Raw genomic sequence first — 21,853 nt, forward strand, 5'->3', positions numbered from 1 at the left:
TTTTCTGGCTAGATCTAACATGAAAACAATTCTGCTGTTCCAAACTTGGAGGCTTGTCAACGTACTTGGTGTGGACTGTCATCAATCGGAAAAACGAAGGTGATGCATGTTTTTTTTTATTTTACAGCTACATTTTTTGTTTTCAGTGACTAAAGTGCGGCGCCCTATCTATCTTTAGGTACAAAAAAAAAAGAAGCAGACAATTGGGAATCACATGCATGGTGTGATATAAATGGATTGGACTGTATGTTCTTGATCAAAAAAGTGAAACATACCAAAAATGTGGATTTTGAAAGAACAAAGTGGTATTATAACTAGCTTTATCATATGGTTAGAGCTCTTTTTGCACTGTGATTGGCTAATCTACACAAAATATATGCTATATTTTTGTTTCCTACCAAGAAATGAGTGCAATTTGTACTTATTTTAGACCTGTTAAGGGATATGCATTCAAACTTTATTAATGCATAGATATTATAAAATTGATCAACATAATTTTTTTGACAAAATGACACTCGTTTGCTCGTCCCAGGACTCTTAATTTTTTGCATATTCCTTAACAGGTTTAAAATTAATGATGACAGAAAATATCAAAATTTATTACTTAAATATGACATAATTTATGCAGCATAATTAAATCTGTAATTCTTAAAATGTGAATATCTTGAGAACGAAAAGAGCTTTTCAGGACTATATTATAAGCCCAACATCATTTTATACCTCGGATTCCCTTTAAATGGAATTTTTGTGTGCATCCTATGTGCATATTATTTTAATTGACGAAATAACAATACTAAGTATTCTGACTACATAGGACATGAATAGTGATGTGAAATATTTTCGTGTTAAATCTTACTTGGTGAGAAGGTTTATGCAGACCTCAAAAATATGGGTGGAAAAGGTGGCCTTGGGAGAAATAATATCTATACTTTTTTCAAAAAATTGTTCATTATCTAGATCTTGATTAAAATAAGGGTTGTGTTTTTTTCACAAACGGTTAGGTAGATAATTCTGTGGGAGAATCCACCTAGGCAGAAAAACAATGGGAAAGAAATGTCATTTCAATATTTATGACATCGTCACTACACTATTGATGCAGAAGGATCAATCAAAAATCACTGATGAAGTAAATTTATAGGGTACCGTGCTTTTGACGAATGGTTACAGAGATTTTGAGGCTAAAAGGTTTTTTAGTGACGTCATTAACCTTTTTGTTCCAAAACAGATGGTTTGGCCTAGCTTTAGAAAATTGGTTCCATATTGTTGCCAGGTGGTCCCTAATTACCCATACTGGAGATGCAGTTATTTCCATTATTTTCTAATTTGTTTGGCCTCAACCTTATAAAAACACTGGAATTGCTTCACCAACTTAATACTATTGGTGACAACCTTTGTAATGGTATAATGTTTCAATGGCTAATAAACAAAACTTTTTTTAACTCACACATGTCCTTTAGAAGCAAAACAACAACTCCTTTGGTAGTTTTATTTAAAGGCATATTTAGCATATTATTATAGCAGATTTTGAGGTCAGAAGTTAGGAAACTAAGAAAATTAAAGTGATTATTGCATTAAAAACGATATTTTGTATGGTATGAAGGGAAAATAACTTTTAAGAAGTATATATAGGAACCTATAGATTTTTTTTGTTTATAGGTCGAGGAAATTGTTTTCGATTGCTTTCTGGAAAAACCTATACTATAGGTTTTGATGGTAAGCCTTGTATCTGTGGTCCTTTTGTATGAATTAATTATGTCTTCTTATACCTTAGACTACCAAAAACAAAAATCCTAAAGGAAAACAAAATCAGTTAAAAACTTTTTTATAAAAATAAAAATTGGCAGCAGTTTTATTCACTGAATCCTTATCCTAATTGTCCAGTCATTAAAGCTTGAAAAAAATTATAAATATAAGTTGTTTTTGACTTAGATCCATGGAATACCATAGATATAATTAGGAACTCCACCCCTCATAGCATATAACTCATGGGGCAAACAAACTATAAGCATTGACTAGAGTAACTTCATTATCACATCTGTTATGTTTCAGGGTTTCAATTTCACATCCACATGCAATTATTTGTACTTTTTCCATTTTTACAATTTTTCTGTACTATAATCTTCAAATTTGTCAAAGTAAATTTTTCAAGTTTCACAGATATATCCAGGACTTAAAATCTTGGTAATATATTTGGTTTGATGTAAAATCTTTAATAGTATTAATTATTTCTGATATTAGCTCATACCAACATAATGAAGACATGACGTTGGGTGTGACAAGCTAAAAGCTATTTAGTTGCCCCATATGTCTACAAAAATGTCAGTTGGTGCTGTTCAAGAAACAATCAAAAAATTGGATTTTCTTACAATTTATACCATGATTATAGCATATGGCTGGAAAAACTGCTGGGTAAAATGGCTATATTTTAAAAATAAACTGCTAAAAACACCAACAAAAATTATTTATTTCTTATTGATAGCTGTGTCCTGTAATAATTTGTATGACAAGAATTAATCCTGTAAATAGAAATAACAGACAAATATCTATATTTGTGTTTAATTTAAAAAGTTTTTAAAACGTTTCACACTCAATAATTGCTGAATCACTGCTTACATGTGGTATTCCCAGAGCACATTGCTTAGACCAAACCAAAAAACCTACTACCTGGAAAACCTACTAGATGCTACACCAAAAAGAGGTCCAAATATTACAAATTTCATTATCCCATGTTGCATTGCATTTATGTGAAAAAGCATTTTAATTTTTTGTGCAATGTAACAAAATCTATTTAAGAAACATGTTGACATGAATAAGATTCACATTAGCAGTCACAAAGTAATACCTTGGAAACCAGCATTCACTTGAATGCTATGTAAGGACAACCACCAAAAATTCATGGAGCGTCCAATGCATTTTATTAAAGTATTTATTGTGCCTTGCTTTAGAATGCATTTTTTGTAGGTAGCAATCATTTCATCCTTCCTGAAGGTAATGGCATCAGCTGGAAACATGCAATGTTTATATGTGAAGACGAAGGAAAGGTAAAGTAAAAAATTATTAAAATTGCTTGCTTGCTTGCTTACTTATCTTAGGAAGTTGTACCACTTAAATACTTTATGCTAAGTATAATACAAAAATTTCCTCTTTTTACAATATTTTCATATAAAAATATATTTTTCTGAAAACCAGATAAGTTATCTATACAATGATGTCAATTTTATTTATTATTTATTTTGGATATGGAAGTGAAAAATTATGAACCAATTTTTTGCTACTATTATGATTTCCACATCGACCAATTCAGTATTACCATGACTAAAGTTACTTTTTGTCTTAAACAAATAAAGAGACAAACAAAAAAAGTTATTCAATATTATGCATTATTATAATTCTTATAGTTTGATTGGCTAATCTACACAAAAGATATGCTATATTTTTATGAAAAATAATGCAATTTTTAATTATTTTACAGTCTACAGTCCAAAAGATTTTCACCACAATCCCAACTTCATGAATCACATAGTGTTGAAAGTTATCTTTTCATGTGCATGTTTTCATTTCAGCTTGAAGGTGCTGCAGTAAGGGCTGAAGTAATATTACGGGATATGTCAAAGTATGGCACAACAGTTGGAAGTAACTTTCTACAAAATAGTTCAGTAATTTTAAATGAGGGTGACACTATACAGCTAGGAATGCAAAGCTATACATTTAGGTAAATATTGGTATTTATAATTTCTGTCAGCATTGATCATCGTCATGGACCAACCACAAGGTCACACTAAACTTCAATGCTACCAACCATGACTTTGCTGCATTCACTCCCAAATGTAAGATAATTTTGAAGTAATTTGAATATGTGAAAATAAAGTGATAATTTTTTTATTTCTCATTGAATAATTGTTCCAGTTCCTTCCCGCTCTTTAAGAGCAAAATTTACTTATTTACAATAGATTTGAAATAGCTCGCCATGTAGTCACATCATGTATTACGGATCCACATTTGTTAAACAAGTTGAAAGAAAATCTTCTTTTAATAGGTAAGTTTTTAAAGCTATTTAAAGCTTTGTTTCAAATTATTTAACAAGGGTTGTTACCGTCTTCTCATATATCTAGGAGGCACTTATGTTGATCGTTGGTCACAGAATGTTACCCATTTGGTTATGAGCAAGATTAATTTAAAACTAAAAGTAAATACTTCAGTTCAAATATTTATTTCATGCATGTTCATATTTATTTCATTTTATTTAAAGCATTATTTCCTTTTCTCACTTTCAGCTCACTTGTGCACTGGCATCAGGAGTACCAATAGTCACACCAGAATTTTTTAATGATGTCATTTCCATTGACAGTCAATATCCTGCTAAGAAAAGGTTAGAATTGATCTATAGAGCTTTGAAAGAGAAAACCTTAAACTTGTGAACGAACCCTTCTATTTTGTCAACAAAACATGGAGAAACAAGCTTTACGAAGATTCCTCGTAGTTAATCTAAAAAAAATGGAATTATGTATGCAAACATTTACGTTGATGGTATTCATGCCAGTTTAATTTTTTAGCTATCTTCCACCCATTGCTGTAAAAGAGTTTGAAGATCAAGAATTTTTATTCCATGTCAACACAGATCGTATGAAATTGTTGCATAGGAAAACGTTTGTTTCCCTTTCAAAGGGACAGGTGCGTGTTTGAGCTGCATTTTTTATAACATAATGATTTGATTTAACACAAACTTGGTTATGTTTTTTTTAACAATTTAATTTCCATCTTTGCAAATAATGCTCTGCTTGAGATGTATCTTTACCTATGCTATAATTTTAATAAATGTTTACATATTAAAACATTTAACCTATGAAGAGAAGTTCAAATAATCATTTGTGATTTACCATATGACAAAGTAAAATAATCAATTACCAGCAAAGTACAGTCCTGCAAAAATTTAAGAAATAGGTTTGTTCGTTTTTGCCTTCTTGAGGTACATTTTATATAATGATAAATAAAATATTGTTTGAACTGTCTTTAGCTGTATTTACTGTCCCCCTGCATTATTTTAATGCGACCACTTCATAACTTTGCTGTATGTTTGCAAGTTGCAAGTTTAACATGTTTTACATTTTTAATTCTATATTAGTTTGACTACATCAAACCAGCCATTCAATCTGCTGCAGGAGAGATTTACATTATGCAACAATTTGATACACATATACTGAATTGTCTAACATCAAAGAAAATGATTGTGTTGGAATTAACAACTATGGATCGAAAGAACGAGACACAAGAAGAAAAGGAGTGGAGAGCGACAGTAGAAGATGCGGTAAAAAAGTAAACATTTTTTTTTTAAATTTTTTATCTTAGATTTAGATTTTCTTTTTTTCTTTTTTCAACTTTCTAAACGATACAAACTGAGAAGGGAGAAATATTTTCTTCCTCCAAAGAGAAACTAATGTAAATACAACACATGAAAACGAACTTTTGAGTCACTTTTGATGTAAGCAAATACCAAGTCGTCAAAAATTGAAAGATTTACTGAAGAAATCATAAGTTATCCGGTGTACTGATAAATAGTCTGCTGAGTTCTATACGAAGTATGAAGTGTTTATTGAATTTGTAGACTTGTGGTTTATTATACTGATTTCATGTAGACATTCTCTCTCAAATTGGATGTAACCAAATCTATATAATGATTAAATCGAAACAATGTTTAGGGTGGTCACTACTCCTGGAACTTTTTGAAACGCCTAAAAATGGAATGCTTAACGGATACTGACTGGTTTTGATGTTGTACTGTGAAATACAAAGCCTGAGGTTAAAAGTACAGACTGAGCTTGCGAGGTTTGTGCCCTTGACTGAGGGTTTGTATTTTACAGTGTAACATCAAAACCGGTCAGTATCCGTTTTATTACCTGACTGTATCTGGTCTGCAAATAAATATTCCTTTCTGAACACGGCTGTTTCAGCTAGCGAGATTTCGGAAACTCAGACTGCGCATGTCAAAAAAAAATTTAAAATAAGGGCTGGGGCAAGATGCACCTAAAAGTCAACAAATTTTAGGGTAGCTAGCACCAGGTTTAATAGGCATTTTAAGGATTGGAAACTAAGTAGTTTAAATAAAATATAGTCCTATACCAATAAGATTAATTCAAATACAAAGCCATTCGGTTGTTGCCTAGCGGAAACAAAACAAAAACTTTTACCATCCTTTGAAGACTGTGGACACCACGCCAATTTAAAGCAAAATATTTTCAGATACAAAGTTATCCCATAGATAATTTTTATAAAAATCATTCTGAGATAGTTACGAGATTTGAATAAAAAAAGAATTGTAGGTATCAGTACATTACGAATTGATATTGTATCAAACGTTAGGTACTTTTTTTTCAAATTTTTTGTTAAAGTTCAAGATGGCTACCGGGGATTTACACCTAGCTCAGTTAAACAAGCTGTGTCGAATATGTGGGAACACTCTGCCTGATCGATCACATATTGTCGAAGAGCACATAAAGAACTTGGATATTATTTTCAGAGCTGATTTTTACTCTGATAAGGCAGGCGTTCATCCAAAAAAATTCTGTCACTCGTGCTTTGCTACCATAAGTAATGTCCTAAAACGTGACTCAGCTACCGCTATGGTGCCTGTTAAATGGTATGCACATAAAGACACCGAGTGCTAAACATGCATATTAAGTGCACAAAAAAAAGAGGTGGCAAACCTATGAAAAGAAGGGGAGGTGGTAATCCAACACACAAGGACATTGATTCTGCAGAAAAAAACTTGGACACCCCTAGAACTTAATAAAATTTACAGAAAAACTTCTGAACTTTTTAACTATAGTGGAAATGTTCTCTCAGGCATAAATACCAGTGAAGGCAACTGGGAACATCTGATTTGTGCTTTGTGTAGCAATATTATAAAAAGGCCGTTAATGATAAAGGAATGTAACCACGGGTTTTGTGCACTATGCTTAACAAATTTGTTGAAAAATTCAAATAGATGTTCCACCTGCAGCATCCCAACACCACCCGGGGATGCCTCGCCTGGTTTGTGAATTTCCAGGATTTTAAACACACAAGTTGTCAAGGGGACATGTGGTTGTTCATTTAAACTGCTGTCTGCACAATCGCACACATGCTCTCCAGCTTTGCCATTTACAACACTGGAAATGATGCAGTTGAGCCCTTCCAAGCCTGTACCGAAAAAGGTAGAAGAATGCATTGCCCACATGGTTGGAATAAAAATGCAGCAGTCAAACTTGCCGAATAAAACTGTTCAACTGCCCAGTGGAAGTTCACAAGTAAGATAACTTATGTATGGAGTGGACTCAATAAAAGTGATTATTAAGTGATTTGACAGTTTTTTTAACAAGCAACTGATTTTCAAACGGCTGAGAAAGCAAAAAATTAATATTATACTTTTGCAAGCCATTTTGAGGTTGAAATCAAAAATTTGCCCCTTAAAAACTGAGACTGAAAATAAGTTGCTTTTGCATATGTTTATATATGTGCATACCTAGGTTATCATTTTTTGCAATTCTACACATTCTTTATACTAATTATACACATTTTTTAATACAAATTATACACATTTTTTATACAAAAACAAATTATAATAAGAACAAGACAAAATTTTAAAATGTTCTGAGTAAATAATAAATATTTAAAGTGGCTAGAGTGGTCACAGAATATAGGAAGTTTTGGGGTCAATAAAAACCATCCTATATATTAGGGGATTTGATAAATTTTGATGTGCTAAGGCGTCTACATCGTTAAGTAATCTTATATAAAAGAATGTGTAAACTACTTTATACAAAAATGCTATGTTATATTAAATAAAGTACACATAACTGTCTGTAACAATATGATAATTTTAATACTAATATTACATTTTACATAAAACAAATCAATAACATATGTTCCATATTTTAGCCATTGACAATAACACCTATTAGAATTCCTCGCAAGTCATCTGATGAAACATGTGAAAGGAATGTGCGATATAGAGCAAATACAGCCAAGGAGTTAATCCATCTGATGTCTGGTGAAGAAACACAATCTGTCACAAAACAGACCATGGCACTGCTAAATTCTATGGAAGAAAGTGACAGAAATACTATCATTAAAAATTTGGGTACAGAAGTCATTATCCCAGCAAATCACATCACAGCAATGAAATCAAATTTAAACATCCCATGGAATCAACTACGTGAAATTCACGTTGGTTAAAAACATTTAACATAAAAATTGAATCAAAAGAAAAAGCAAGAAGTGTCGCTGCTGAATGGGTAGGCCAAGGACTGAGAGTTGAGCTGGCTCCTCTCACTAAATTATCAGTTGGAAACAGGGTATCCGTTATACCCAGGCCCTGGGGGTATCTATATAATGTAGTTGGCCACATTCTGTATCAACTCAAAAAGCTAGAATGTCACAATTTACTTGTAAAACATAGTTTCATTCCTGACAATGAAATCCATGTTAAAATTGGTGGAGATCATGGAGGAAATAGTTTTAAAATGGCATACCAAGTAGGCAATGTTCCACATCCAAACAAGAAGGAAAACACAATACTATTTAGCATTTTTGAAGGTAACAAACATAATGCAATATATTACAAATATGAAAAACAACAAAATAAAACTGGAATATCCAAAATTCTATGCAAGTGATGTCTAATTGTGATCGAAAGTAGAAATGTTCAAAGTGATCAAGGTAAAAATCGAAACAATTTTAATATATTTTTTTACAAATTAGGGAAAGACACAACAACAAACTTAAGAGTCTGCTTTGAAAGGTTTCGACCACAAATAAAAATGCTGGAACAAGTTAAATATAAAGAGTCGATATTCCGTGTATTTATGTATGGTGACTACGAATTTCTGTGTGCAATGTATGTTTTAACTGGTGCAAATGGTAAATATTAGTTACTTAAGATCTGGAGCACATTGCTAGTTGATAATCAAAATAAATTGATTTTTACAGAACTTTTTTTTGCAATTTAATAAAGTTCCTGTAGTTTAACAATGGGTTTTTAGTACGCAGATATGGTAAAAGCATAGTTAAAAACGGTTATTTCTTAAAGTTTCTAATAAAATATCTATTTGTGTTTAGTGCGTCACAGCTGTTTGTTCTATACTAATGAACATCCCAGTGTTTACTCGCAAGAAATTTAAGAAAAGGTCGCTGGCAACACTTGAAGAAAATTTAGCAGATTTTCGTGAAAGTGGTGGGAGCCCTAAAAATGCTAAAGAATTTTATAATGTTATTGACAACATATTTTTTGACATACCAATCGATCAAGTATACATCGTATTTTTATGTTTTTCCACTGCAAGTTGATATAATAATTTCAAAATAAAATCTACGTGAACACCTAATTTTAGGTCTGTATTCCTGGTCTCCATATTTCCTTGGGTGTATATCAAAAGATGTTTAAAATGTTTGAGGCTTCTTGTCAAGACTATGATGCAAAAATAGCTCTGCTGTTGGCAACAGAAGACAATGAAGTGGATTCAGATTATGGTGACTACATCGAAGTCCTTAAGGAAACAAGTAACATGCAGCAAAAGCTGGAAGATGAATAAGCCAAACTAGCAAACCAGCAAGATAAGTTAAACTGGCTTGTAATATCTGGTGGCTTACAACGGAATATACTGGCGTACGAGAAAAATATAATAAAGACTGAGAATAAAATCACAGAATTAGAATTAGAAATCTCAACTTTGGCAAATAACAAAAGAAGTTTGGTGGGTATGATCATCTTTATTACCTGAGTAATTATTTGTGACATTCGCAAATGTTTTTTTGTCTTAAAATTCCCAGTGGCCAAAGTTTTATTGGCAACCATGTACATAAATTGCTAAAGGTTTGTTAATACTAAAAATGATGTAGCAATTTAAAAATGACCTATTTAAAGAAAAGTAAAAAACAATCTTGCTCTTATAAAAAGAAAACATTCGAAATTTAACATCCAGCATCAAAGAGATTGTTGCAACACAAAAGTATCATGACCAGCTTATTCACAGTGTGAACTTAGAAATGGATAAGTACACACGTTATTTACTTACTTTGCAGAAGTTCATAACATTTACAATTCAGCAAAATATCTCTCGTGTGAGGAAATACTGGCTTTGTGTGCCAAAAACAAAACAAAAAGAAAGAATAATATACAAATAGTACATAATTCTAGAAATTTCAATTAATAAATTCAGGATGCATCTGCGAACAAACTGGCCTAAAGTTAACATTTCACCAAAACTGCGTATGCTTGAAGATCATGTCAGCGTTCATAGCAAAATGGAAAGTTGGATTTGGGTTTTATGGGGAACAAGGTAAACAGCCACTTAAATTTGAAACCTGGTAACACCAAAATTTATGTTTTACAAAATGTGTTATTTTTCTGAAAATGTGTAGCTAGCTTAAATGTCAAATTTTAACATTTTTAAGGTGGAGAAAGCTTGCATCATGAAATCAACAGGATGTCGAGCAGGTACAGCTGCATCAAAAACTCAGTTGAGCGGTTACGAAATACATTAAATCAACATTTTGTTAATGCAAATCCTGAATCAAGCCAATTAAAACCAAAAATTAAAAAAAGAAGAATGGCACGTGAAGAATAAATTTCACACTTACAGCTTAGATACCTAGTTATCTCTTTAAATGGATATTACTTTCCAAGCTCCTCTTAGTCATTTCAAAGGTGGATCAGCTGGTCCAGAAAGAAAACGAATTGAACAGTTAACAATTAGCTTACTACATGCATAGTTTATTTTCATTGACTTTTTGTTGAGCTTACGTTAGTGGTGTATGAGCAAAGAAACCTTATTTAGAGTTACAGAGTTGTTTAAATAGAATGTTGTTTAGTGTTGTTATTCTGTGAAATATTAGCTTAGTAATCTGAAACAGTTTTAATGCCTATAATAAATCATAGAGTAGATAATGTTAAAGGCGGAGTTAAAATTTTCTGGTTTTACACTAACTTTTTTTTGCCAGAATTCAGCGCTCTAGCATTCTTTCAGAAGTACTGATACAGTTTTTTCGTTTTTCTTACCTTGTAGATGAGCCTTTCAGCTTTCCAAAAATATATAATACACCAGCCACATAACTTCGCAACGTCCACAAAACCAAAAATTAGTTGGAACAAGTTGTCATGCTATTTTTTTTTTAAAAAAAGTATGCCTTTAAAACTGCCACAGCATTACTCCAACAGCATGCTTGTCGCCAAGGAAAAGAACGATTTAGCTTCCGGCGTGTTCAAATGCTTTAAAAAACTAAATTAAATCCACTGAAATAGATTCTATTATGCAAAAGCGATTTCAAAAAGTTAGTTACTTATTTATCATGATTGTTTTTATTTGCGCCCGCCATCTTGCGCCTCAACGTGACCGTAGTTATTGACGCATGCGCAGTCTTAGTTTCCGCTCTGAAACAGCCGTGTGAACAAAACAAACAAAGCTATATTTAGGTTGCTATTTCCAAGGCAACAAGGAAGAAAAAACGCATGTTCGATTTTGATACTTTTCGAATTCAAGATCGTTCGATTTTAAAAATTTGTAAGTACACAAAACAAATTCGAATCATTGTTTTGTGTGCTATGAAAATGTTTTTTATTTGTTTATGTTTTTATGTTGCCATTTTTATAATGGCTTCCAAAACCAAAAATTTCTCAAAAATTTGACGAAAGATGGAATTTTCCGCACGCTTTAGAAGCAATAGACGGGAAGCATGTGAGGATTCAAAAATTCAAAAATGGTGGCTCATTTTACTATAACTATAAACATCATCATTCCATTATTTTAATGGCAATTGCAGGTCTTGAATATGAATGTTTATATGCCAATGTTGGATCTAATGGAAGGGTAAATGATTCAGGTGTATGGAACAAAACATCCCTACTTCAAGGCATAGAAGATGGCACTTTTACTCTTCCAAAGGACGCGAAATTGCCTAATGGTGAAGAAGCCCCTTATGTTTTTCTTGGAGATGACGCCTTTGCTTTGAAAAGTTTATGATGAAGCCGTTTCCTCAACAAGGATTAAATGGCGAGAAGAAAATCTACAATTATAGACACAGTAGGGCGCGAAGAATATCGGAAAACCTCTTTGGTATTTTGGCCAATAGGTGGAGAGTCTTTTTCACTATTATTAATTTAGATCCGAAATATGTCGAAGATGTCATTTTACCGCGCTTATTCCTCACAATATGCTTCTGAAAAGCCTGAATTCAAATAAGGTTTACCGTCCACCCTGTTTTGCGGACACTGTTTTTGAAAATGGAGAAGTCGTAGAAGGAGAATGGCGAGAAAATGAGGAATCACTCGCCGTTGCAAGTCCCAGAAACAGGGCATAATGCATCTATGAGTGCAAAGTCAGAGAAACATTCATGGAGTACTTTGTTAATGATGGGGCAGTGGAATGGCAGTGGAAATTTTGTTAATTTAAAGAACATACTAATTTTGATGTGTTTCAGTGTTTTTGCTTTGTTTCTTTTATTCTTTTATACTTTATTTGACTAATAAAATGGGTGAGGGCGGCCTACACTCTGCGAAGCATCTTCTGCCATTTTGATATCAAACAAAACATCTGAAATGCGTTTTTCGGCTAATCTTCTGTCACTTTTATTCAATTGTGACAGTTTTTCGTCAACGTAAACAGCAAACGCGGACATTTTAGGCTTTGGCGATTCTTCATCGGGAGCTGTTTTCTTTGAATTACTCGATTTACTTTCAAAGTACACTTTGAAAGTAAATCGAGTTTCTTTTCAGCAAGTGCCTTCTTTTTATTTTGCGGTGAGGTAATATCATTTCCATTTTCACAATCGACTTTCTTCGAATACATTCTCTTCAGAGTGTCTCTGCTTTTCGAAGCACGAATGACCGGTACTAAGAACGCTAGCTTTTGGTAGTGTAACCAATTGCTGACATAGAGCTCTCCGCCCTCTGACGACTTTTTGTGCTTCTTTCCTTAGAAAGCTCTTTTCCCAACTGTGTTCTCAGACTGTTTATCTTTGTCTTTACTGAATCGACAGTGGTATTCAAAGACATTGCCATTTCTGAGTATGCTAATCCCTTTGAATCACGATTTGTTTAATTCTTATGGAAAATATCCCACAAACAAGGGTTGACTTCAAGCAATTCGATGAGTTCGGAAGTTTCTTCATCTGTCCAATCTTTAGCGGCCTTGGCTTTATCATCAACTTTTAGCTTTAGTTCTTTTTTGTTTTTAGCAGCCGTTTTCTTCTTCTCTTTTTTTTTTGGCAAACAAATCGCCATTTTTGATCTCTGTTTCACTTTCTGACGTTGCCATTTTGTCTTGTTCAACGTTCAATGAATGACCGAATGAGCATATTTCTTTTGTTTTGGAATATCAAAAGCAGTATTCGAATGTCAAAAATGTTCGAAAGACGTTCGAAACGTTCGAAAGACCCTCCACTGTTGATGTTTTTTTGCAGTCATCGCGGTTATTAAAAATGACTGTTTGATGAAATTCGACTCAAATGCGTCAAAGAGCCATCAAACAGCAAAACTCGGTTTGATGAACCCATTTTATTTGATGAAAAGTTTGATCGCGATGAAACACCATCAAACTCAATTTTTTTTCTTTTTTTCTCATTTTTTCGAAAAAATCGTGTTTGATGGTTCAACTGAAATGCATCAAAATTTTCATCGAATTCACTAGTTTGATGGAGTTTGATGAAAAGTTTGACGCATTTGCGCACACCTTAACCGGATTTTTGTATCAGTCAGGTAATAAACTCCTATATAACACCAGGATTGTTCTTCAAGAAAGTCCTTCAATTCCTCTAAAGACTGATATTTTATTTTGTTCTTACAAGGTCTCGTATCCGAATGATACCAGAATCTGAAGTTTGTAAAGCTGTTATCACAAACAGTCTGGAAAAATACTGCAATCCTAGCTTTAGCAGCAGTCTGGATGTGAGTTCCCGCACGGTTGAAAACAATAGCCCGGGTTCACATGGTAACCCGGACGTAAGAAAAAAACTAATTCCGGTAACAGTTAAAGGTAGGGACTGATTTTATCAATAATATAGTTATGTGCGGAAACGTAATCGAAAACGCTATTATAACGCCACCTATAAATCATTGCAATTACCTTCGTCCAAGTAAATTTTATTACTTCATATTAACACGCGGCCAAAGATGCATAAAAGAGCGATTCGGATAATGTGCACGACCTGTGCGATTTTTACGGGCTATTTAGGTTGAATTCATGCTGTTTAGAATAGAAAAAAATATTTAGAGGGGGTTGATGGCGTGGGGATGATTTTGATACGGTTGGTGTTTTCCCTTCGTTCGTTCTGTTAAAAAGGACGAAAACCTTGATTATAAAAACGGCAGTAATAGTTTTGCACTTCATACAGCGAAAAAAACGTGATTAAACTAAAGCTCAAATTGATTGTTACGCTGGCCTGACTGCTCAAGACACCACGTGAATTTCTCCCATTAGGAAGACCACAAACAATGACTAAGCAAGCCTCGACCTAAATTTTGGTGTTGCTTATAAAAAAGCAGCTATTCTTTTCCTAAATCTATTTTTAAAAAGACATGGATGGTTCAAATTATTAAGAACGTTTTGAGCTTCAATAAAAAAAACGGTCAACCTCGTTTTTATGAATTTTTGTCAAATGAACTTCTGTGCACTTAGTCACTTTATATGACTTCAATCCTATCTTGTTTTCAGGAGAAGAAAAGAAATCTTACGATGTGAAAGTTATATTTAAAGATGGGATAAGTAACAAGAATGGAAAGAAAATTCTGAAGGGTGTGCTTGGAAAAAAAGAATATACTTTGACAAGTAACGAAAGATTCACTTTAGTTCATATGTCAAAAAGGAAAGATGCAAAATCCGTCTCATATGCGCTGAGCAAAGACAGAAGAATAAAGAAAGCGTTTTTTGTTGAGGCGTCCGATGATGAGAAAGGTTGCACTGATTTGAGTAATAGAGATATTGTGAAGGCGGCCAATTTTGTGAAAAGTTGCACTGATTTGCGTAATGCAGGTATTGTAAAGGCGTCCAATGTTGGGAAAAGTTGGACTGACTTGCGTAATGCAGGTTTGTGTGATGTTTATTATTTCTTGATTAGCCTGTCTTGTGAATGTCGAAGCATATTGCTAGGACATTTTTTTCCTCACTTCCTTTGATGGGCTTCAGAAAAAGAGTGTTCAAACATAGATCCTAGCATTATTCAATGACTCCACATTTAGCATATAAATTAGGTGTGTGTTTCATTTTTAGGTGTTAAAAAAAATGATGAACAGCATCGGACGGCGCAAAACAAAGTTGACCACCTTTGGAAGCAAATAATTCAACAAGTGGACGATGCTTCGGCGCAACACGAGCAAAAGTTGGAACAGGCAAAAGAAGAGTTACGGCAAGTAGAGGAGAGAAAGAAAATGAATAACCAAACACTTGATCAACTAACGTCTACGTTACAGCTAGTTACTGCAAAAGAAAAAGTTGTTAAGGAGCTAACTGATCAAAAGTTAGAATTTTTTGATAACGTTAAAATGATTCAAGATGTGTTTCTTCGCGTACCCGAACCTGTCACAAAGTTAAAACAATTGCAAGAATTGGCCTTGAATGTCAGCCTAGAGTGTCAACGCTTAAATGCGGCGTTACCTATCTATTCTAAAAGATCCGAAATCATTAGAAATATAAGCAATCATCAAGTGACGATTCTAACGGCCGAAACCGGGTCGGGTAAAAGCACACAAGTTGTGCAGTACCTTTACCAAGTTGGCTACGCTACAAGTGGCGTGATTGTGTGCACACAACCTCGCAAAGTGGCGGCGTTAAGCTTGGCTAAACGTGTTGCAGACGAAATGAAAACAAACGTTGGAGAAAGGGTTGGCTACTCTGTTGGCACGAGTAAAAAGAAAGGACAGACAACTTCCATCCTGTTTATGACGGATCAGGTATTACTCAATGAATGTCTTAGAGATCGCAGACTTACGAAGTACAAATGTATTGTTATTGATGAAGCACATGAACGAAGTATCGCCACAGACCTCTTACTTGCAATGATCAAACAAGCGTTAAAGGAAAGACCGGAGTTGCGATTAATCATTTCGTCAGCCACCATAGATCCTACCGTTTTTGAGCATTACTTTCAAGGGATGGCTTCGAGAATTCACGTAGCAGGCCGCACGTTTCCGGTTGGGGTTTATTGGGAGCAGGTGAACAAACGACATAGCTATTTGGAGGCGGCCGTAGAGAAAGCGAAGCAGGTCCACCAGGAGGAGCACGCTGGTGATATACTTGTGTTTTTAACAACACCATTGGAAACTGAGAAAGCACAAGAGAGACTGAGCAACGATCGAAATTTACAAAATAAAACTTCCTGTTTGGTGCTACATGGAAGACTGAAGCAAGAAGAACAACAACTGGTCTTCGATCCAGCCCCGGATGGCAAACGAAAAATTGTGTTTGCAACAAACAGTGCTGAGACATCTATAACCATTCCTGGTATTCGTTACGTAATAGACACCGGCATGGTCAAAGAGAAGCATTTCGATGCGAAGAAAAATTCAAGTTCTTTAAGAATTGGCCCAATCTCGAAAAGTTCTGCTGAACAGAGGATGGGACGCGCAGGGCGTACCCAGGAAGGTAAATGCTACAGACTGTACACTGAGGATGAATTCGATGAGATGGAAGATATAATGCTACCAGAAATCCTGCGAGAAAATCTCGGTCTAGCATTGTTGAAGTTATTTCAATTTGGTGTGGAAGATCCTCTGCATTACGACTTTGTTGAATCGCCGCCCAAACACGCCCTAGAGTCGGCTTTGAAGGAACTGATAAAGTTAGATGCCGTGAGAGGTAATTGCTTGACAGAAACGGGGGAAAAAATGGCTGCCCTTTCCATCGAACCAAAGTTAGCTAAGTTTGTCACGTTGGGTATCGAAGGCGATTTCCCGTTGGAAGCAGTGATCATCGCAGCCATTTGTTCCGTGGGTGGTAATGTTTTCTTTCGTGCTGGATCTGACGAGGAGAAACAGATTGCTGATCGCTTGAAGACGAGGTTCTGCAGCAGTTTCGGTGACGTTTTAACCTTGTTGGAAGTGTATAAAGAATGGTTAAGTATAGACGATCGCAGCAAAAATAAATGGTGTACGACGAACAGTATGAACGCAAAAACATTACGTTTTACTCGTGAACTAGTCAACGAGATGAGAAGCAGCCTGAGCAAACTTTGTGACATCAAGTTTGGCGATGATTTTAACGATATGTCTCTCGTAAGTAAAAAGGTGCCGAAAATGCTGTTTCGATGTTTCAAGAGAAATCTTGCCTATTATTCTGGTCATCAGCGAGGAGGATACTATCGGTTAGGTGATACCGAGGAACCCTACTTTATACATCCTTCGTCTGCCTTGTCCTTCTTGACAATGACACCGGGTTGGGTGTTATTCGAGGAGGTTTTGACCACGTCTCGCCCCTACCTGCTCAACGTGACTGCTATTCCAGAGGAAATTAGTAATAGTCTTGTGGGACGTGACGAAGAGAGCGTAGTTACCGCTGTGTGTCGGAAAATAGTCGGGAAAGAAACAGCTATGCGGTTAGGACTTGGCAGGTACAATGGTAGACTGGAAGTGAGTATGCAGAAATTACTTCATCAAAAAGTTTTTATCGATCTGGACGAGAACATTGGAGAAGCGACGCTATACACTGTTCGATCTATTGCTAACGAAGCTATTGAACGCTTCGACGAAGCCATCAGTAAGGAGATGAAACGTGGACGAATTAAAATAATGGAGGTACCAATTAGCGATGGGAACCCTTACAGTTTAATCATCGGAGAAGGCGGACAGTCCAAAAACTTGCTGTCACAAGCCGAATACACATCTGTTTTATTTGGAAATGTAAAAATAAAAGGCGAAAATCAAGTCAAAACTGTCGAAAAGATTTTCGCTAGATTCGGTGAGGTATCTGACGTAATAAAATTTAAGGACGGCTCCTTTTTATGGGGTAAGATAGTTTTTACACGGCCCACAGATGCACAAGACGCTGTATGCAACAAGGCAGCGTTGGATGACTTAGAAAAGATGGACACCGATAAAAGAATTGAGGTGAAACCTGACCTGAAAAATAAACTACAGGCGGTGACTTCTCAAGCCCTAAAAATACGAGCTAATTGGACACGAAGACAGGGTAAAGGGTATGGTTTTCTTTCATTTGACAATGACGAGCATAGAAGAGATTTACTTAGACATCGTTCTCTACTTGTTGGGAATACGTTGTACCGTTTTAAGGGGAGTAATAAAAATCTCAATGAAGTTCATGTAACTGGGATCGATCGTTTTTACAGTAATGATCAAGTCAAATCTGCTATCGCAGGTTATTTACCCAATGTTAAAATCACTAAATGTGTGATTCCTAGACAGGAGAGTGAGATCGAAACACCTGAGGTTATTTCCGCGCTGCAGAGGCAGTTAACAATGAAAATCAAACAAGCTTTGGATATGGAGGATAGTGGAAAAGAAGCTTTAAAAGTCACGGTGTTACCTACAAAGAACCAGAAGGACTATGATTTCAGAAGTCTGCTGTGCTTTCAAAAGGTCACCACAGGCCAGAAGTTACTCCGCACCAATATAACCATGGGACAGGCCATGGTTCGCTTTACTCCTGAACTTCAAAGCACTGTATGCATCAAAGAACGCATGTACCGCTTGTTTCAAGAGGATATTAAAACATTCCAAATGAATGCCGAAGGTTATGAAGTTAAAATTGCAGAAAAAACAGTCCGTCGTGAAAAGTTTTTTGAAATTGCGATCTCTTCGAAAGATATGGAAAACCTCTCTGTGGCACGCCAGCGGCTTTATGATACTACTCGTGGTATAAATATGCAATGTACGGAAGGATTGTTCCGGTTTTACTTGACACCGATGGGTCGTCAATTTATCGATGATGTCAAAAAGAGTATCGACTGCATTATCGAGATTGATCGACGAAGCAAATGTATAATTGGCTACGTTCGAAAAGATTTTTCCGAGGGATTCCAGTCGTTGTTCGAGAAGCAGAAGGCAAATGTTAATAAAGACGAAGAAATTTTTACTATATATTTGACCAAGGAAAAATATCCGAGAGGTTTTATTAAGCGCTTGCTTGAGAAGTTCGGTGTGGACTTCAAGCAGCTTTATGACAAATCGAAAGCGAATTATATTGAAATGAATTTTCTGAGACATACCTTAGAAATTTTCGGCAAACAGAGAAGCATCGACATTTGCAGCGACATGATACAGAAACTTGTTTCGGAAGTAAGCGAGGCAAACATAGTGGTAGACGAGACGAAAACATGTCCGATATGTTTCGACAGCTTGAGCTCAAGGAGTCACCAACTGGAAAGCTGTGGTCACTCTTACTGTAAAGAATGCATTGCCAACATGTGTAAGCACGCAGTAAAGAATAACAACCTACCTATCGGTTGCGCTGCTGAAGATGGGTGTGATGATCTTGTCAGTATTGCTGACATCAGCAAATTTGTCGAGACGAAAGTTCTCGTCGCAGCCGCGCTGGATAAAATGATCGTAGATAATAAAAGCGAATATGCTTATTGTGTTACACCGAACTGCTGTATGATCTACAGGAAAAGCGAAATACCTGACGAAGAACCATTTCAATGTCCCATTTGCCAACAGCTTATTTGTACATTTTGTTCCGTTGAATATCACACAAATATATCCTGTGCAAAACACAAAAGAGGAGGAGAGGAGGATGACGATAGTATTCAAATATGGCTGTCGGAGCCTGGTAAGGATAGAGGCATTTGTCCGAAATGTACGGCTCCGATTGAAAGATACGATGGTTGTCTACATATCACGTGTTCTAAATGTAAAAAACACGTGTGTTGGAGATGCAAGAAAGCATACTTTGATCGTGCAGAGCATTGCTACGATCATATTTGCAACTGTTCAGGAATTCTTAATAACTCGTGATATTCAGATTATAAAGTGATAAAAGAACTGAAATGACGGCGGGTTTTGGTGCTTCATGCATGACGATGGACTGTGGCGATGAGGGCAGGTTTTGGTGCTTCATGCATGACGATGGACTGTGGCGATGAGGGCAGGTTTTGGTGCTTCATGCACGACGATGAACTGTGACGATAAAAGGCGGATTATGGTGCTTTATGCACATAGGTAACTATCTTTTAATTCATCTTTACCTTAATGTGGGACACCCATCTATGGACCATACCAAGAGCGTTTAAAGCCTTTATAGATAGTGAAGCAGAAAACCTGCGAACTTTGTCAGAAATTGAATCGCAAAATTAAATACCGAACGAATATTACCCAAAGCTAATTAAGAGTGTATCCCCCTTAATTTTTTCTTTGTAAAAAAAATATTTTACTTCCAAATTTGTGAATTTTTATTAACCAGCTTTACATTTTATTGTGACCTAATATTTTTATTCTGTGAGAACAGCCCTGATTAATCGTCTCTTAGATGGGAATATATAATGCCTCGTTGAGAACTTATAGTTGTTTGTTTGTTGTTTTCTATATTTAACTCGAAATCTTGTACTAAACCTTCAGACAAAACCAAATATTGATAGTAAGTTAAATACAGAGGAGTTAATTTTCATTAATTTTTTTTTTAAAATTTGCAGATATAAAAATAATATGTAGGACAAATAATATATATATTGTTGTTATGTGTTTCTTCAAATGATACAATTTTGGAAGTTGATTCCACGCGTTGAGTGCTTAGATAAAGATGATTATTGTTTTTTAATGAAGTCACTTGAACTTTTTTTGCATAGTAAATGTTATCCAAGCTTTTAGGGGCTAAAAAACGTTATAAAAATGTTATAAAGTTAATTTCATTAGAAAAGGCGGGAAAATGATAATCATAAAAAAAACAATCATCAAGTTAGAGTTATTCGTTCGATGGTACGTTAAAAGATTGAAATCAAGTACACTTCTTTATTAGCAACCTAGTTAATAGGCTTCAAGCTTCGCATCTATTTTAAGGGCAGAATCTTTCGCGGGCAGAAACTTGATGACAGGCATATGCACCTTTTGTTCACAAGATATGCACATTTAAAGAATTTCAGATTTAATTATGCTGCATAAATTATGATGTCATATTTAAACAATGGTGGCGTAGTTGAATTTTGCCCCTTTCTTTAGATAATTAACTCCTATAGATAAGGAGGTGTGGCACTCGAGGGCTAAAATATGCTGTTATCAGCAGCAAATATCTGAGAATCATAAGGCAGAACCACATATTTTCAAAATTACCCAGGGTTCCTCGACGTTGTCCATCAATTTGGCTAGCGCTGAAACTTGTGACCCAGACGCGGTTGGAAGCTAAGGGATTGTAAGTTGGAACTAAAGACATGTAAAGAAATGCCATGAGTAGTACAAGGGAATGAAGAGGAATTCTTAAGTAATTTTTTTCATTGGATTTACAAGAATTTGAGGTACCCCACAATGAGAAGTAAAGAACAGAAACGCCTTTCCGATGTCTGATGATAAGGGATGGTCACATCTGGATAATATTTATTTTGTGATTTTATACCATGCCAGCACTCAAGGGCACATTTGTTATTAAATGATTAAGTGATAAAGTACAAGAGCTAAATATATTATTTTTATGTAGCTAGGTGCACAAAAGATTTTTCAAGGCATTCTGTCATTTAAAATAAAGCTAGCTAGTTATTTGGACCTCCCATAACAGTGAACAGCCAAGAATTGAGTATATAGCTAGATAGGTATGCAAGGCATTGCATGTTGGTAAACATGTTTTCACGACAAACTAAAACCTATATTTCATAAATAAATTTCTGCAAATGCTCAGGTTTCTTTTATCGAACGGGAACCTATTTTTCATAAATAATTTGGTAGATATTC

At 35.0% G+C, this 21,853-nt stretch overlaps 3 protein-coding genes across 6 annotated transcripts; all 3 read left to right on the forward strand.

Annotated features, from left to right (window-relative positions):
- On the forward strand, positions 1-21,462 carry LOC130624965 (uncharacterized). 2 transcript variants are annotated; one of them, XM_057440031.1, is made up of 13 exons: positions 1-99; positions 179-305; positions 1,657-1,713; positions 2,962-3,041; positions 3,564-3,712; positions 3,951-4,036; positions 4,113-4,186; positions 4,275-4,369; positions 4,554-4,671; positions 5,123-5,313; positions 13,816-14,003; positions 14,682-15,053; positions 15,237-21,462. In XM_057440031.1, exons 2-13 carry the CDS (start codon positions 281-283, stop codon positions 19,931-19,933), a joined length of 6,132 nt encoding a protein of 2,043 aa, XP_057296014.1. In that variant the 5' UTR covers positions 1-99; positions 179-280; the 3' UTR covers positions 19,934-21,462. The 2 variants fall into 2 exon arrangements, with proteins under 2 accessions (XP_057296014.1, XP_057296015.1); XM_057440032.1 differs by lacking the exon at positions 1,657-1,713.
- LOC130624966 (uncharacterized) lies at positions 7,148-8,211 on the forward strand. The gene is made up of 2 exons (XM_057440033.1): positions 7,148-7,283; positions 7,915-8,211. The coding sequence occupies exons 1-2, from the start codon at positions 7,152-7,154 to the stop codon at positions 8,209-8,211; spliced, it is 429 nt and encodes a 142-aa protein (XP_057296016.1). The 5' UTR covers positions 7,148-7,151.
- Positions 8,438-11,168, forward strand: LOC130624967 (uncharacterized). 3 transcript variants are annotated; one of them, XM_057440036.1, is made up of 3 exons: positions 8,438-8,571; positions 8,737-8,895; positions 9,094-9,232. In XM_057440036.1, exons 1-3 carry the CDS (start codon positions 8,499-8,501, stop codon positions 9,153-9,155), a joined length of 294 nt encoding a protein of 97 aa, XP_057296019.1. In that variant the 5' UTR covers positions 8,438-8,498; the 3' UTR covers positions 9,156-9,232. The 3 variants fall into 3 exon arrangements, with proteins under 3 accessions (XP_057296019.1, XP_057296017.1, XP_057296018.1); XM_057440034.1 differs by lacking the exon at positions 8,737-8,895 and adding an exon at positions 9,366-11,168 and having other exon boundaries at positions 8,554-8,694; positions 9,094-9,282; XM_057440035.1 differs by lacking the exon at positions 8,438-8,571 and adding an exon at positions 9,366-11,168 and having other exon boundaries at positions 8,755-8,895; positions 9,094-9,282.
- Positions 21,463-21,853: the final 391 nt, after the last annotated feature.

The sequence above is a fragment of the Hydractinia symbiolongicarpus genome, chromosome 14 (assembly GCF_029227915.1).
Source record: "Hydractinia symbiolongicarpus strain clone_291-10 chromosome 14, HSymV2.1, whole genome shotgun sequence".
Classification (NCBI taxonomy): Eukaryota; Metazoa; Cnidaria; class Hydrozoa; order Anthoathecata; family Hydractiniidae; genus Hydractinia; species Hydractinia symbiolongicarpus.

Coding starts and splice junctions, on each gene's coding strand:
- LOC130624965 (XM_057440031.1), top strand. CDS start 281: ATGTGGATTTTGAAAGAACAAAGTG. Junction 306..1,656: donor GATTTTGAAAGAACAAAGTG/GTATTATAACTA, acceptor TTTTGTTTATAG/GTCGAGGAAATTGTTTTCGA. Junction 1,714..2,961: donor CTATACTATAGGTTTTGATG/GTAAGCCTTGTA, acceptor CATTTTTTGTAG/GTAGCAATCATTTCATCCTT.
- LOC130624967 (XM_057440034.1), top strand. Junction 9,283..9,365: donor TTGACATACCAATCGATCAA/GTATACATCGTA, acceptor ACCTAATTTTAG/GTCTGTATTCCTGGTCTCCA.
- LOC130624966 (XM_057440033.1), top strand. CDS start 7,152: ATGATGCAGTTGAGCCCTTCCAAGCCTGTACCGAAAAAGGTAGAAGAA. Junction 7,284..7,914: donor TGCCCAGTGGAAGTTCACAA/GTAAGATAACTT, acceptor TCCATATTTTAG/CCATTGACAATAACACCTAT.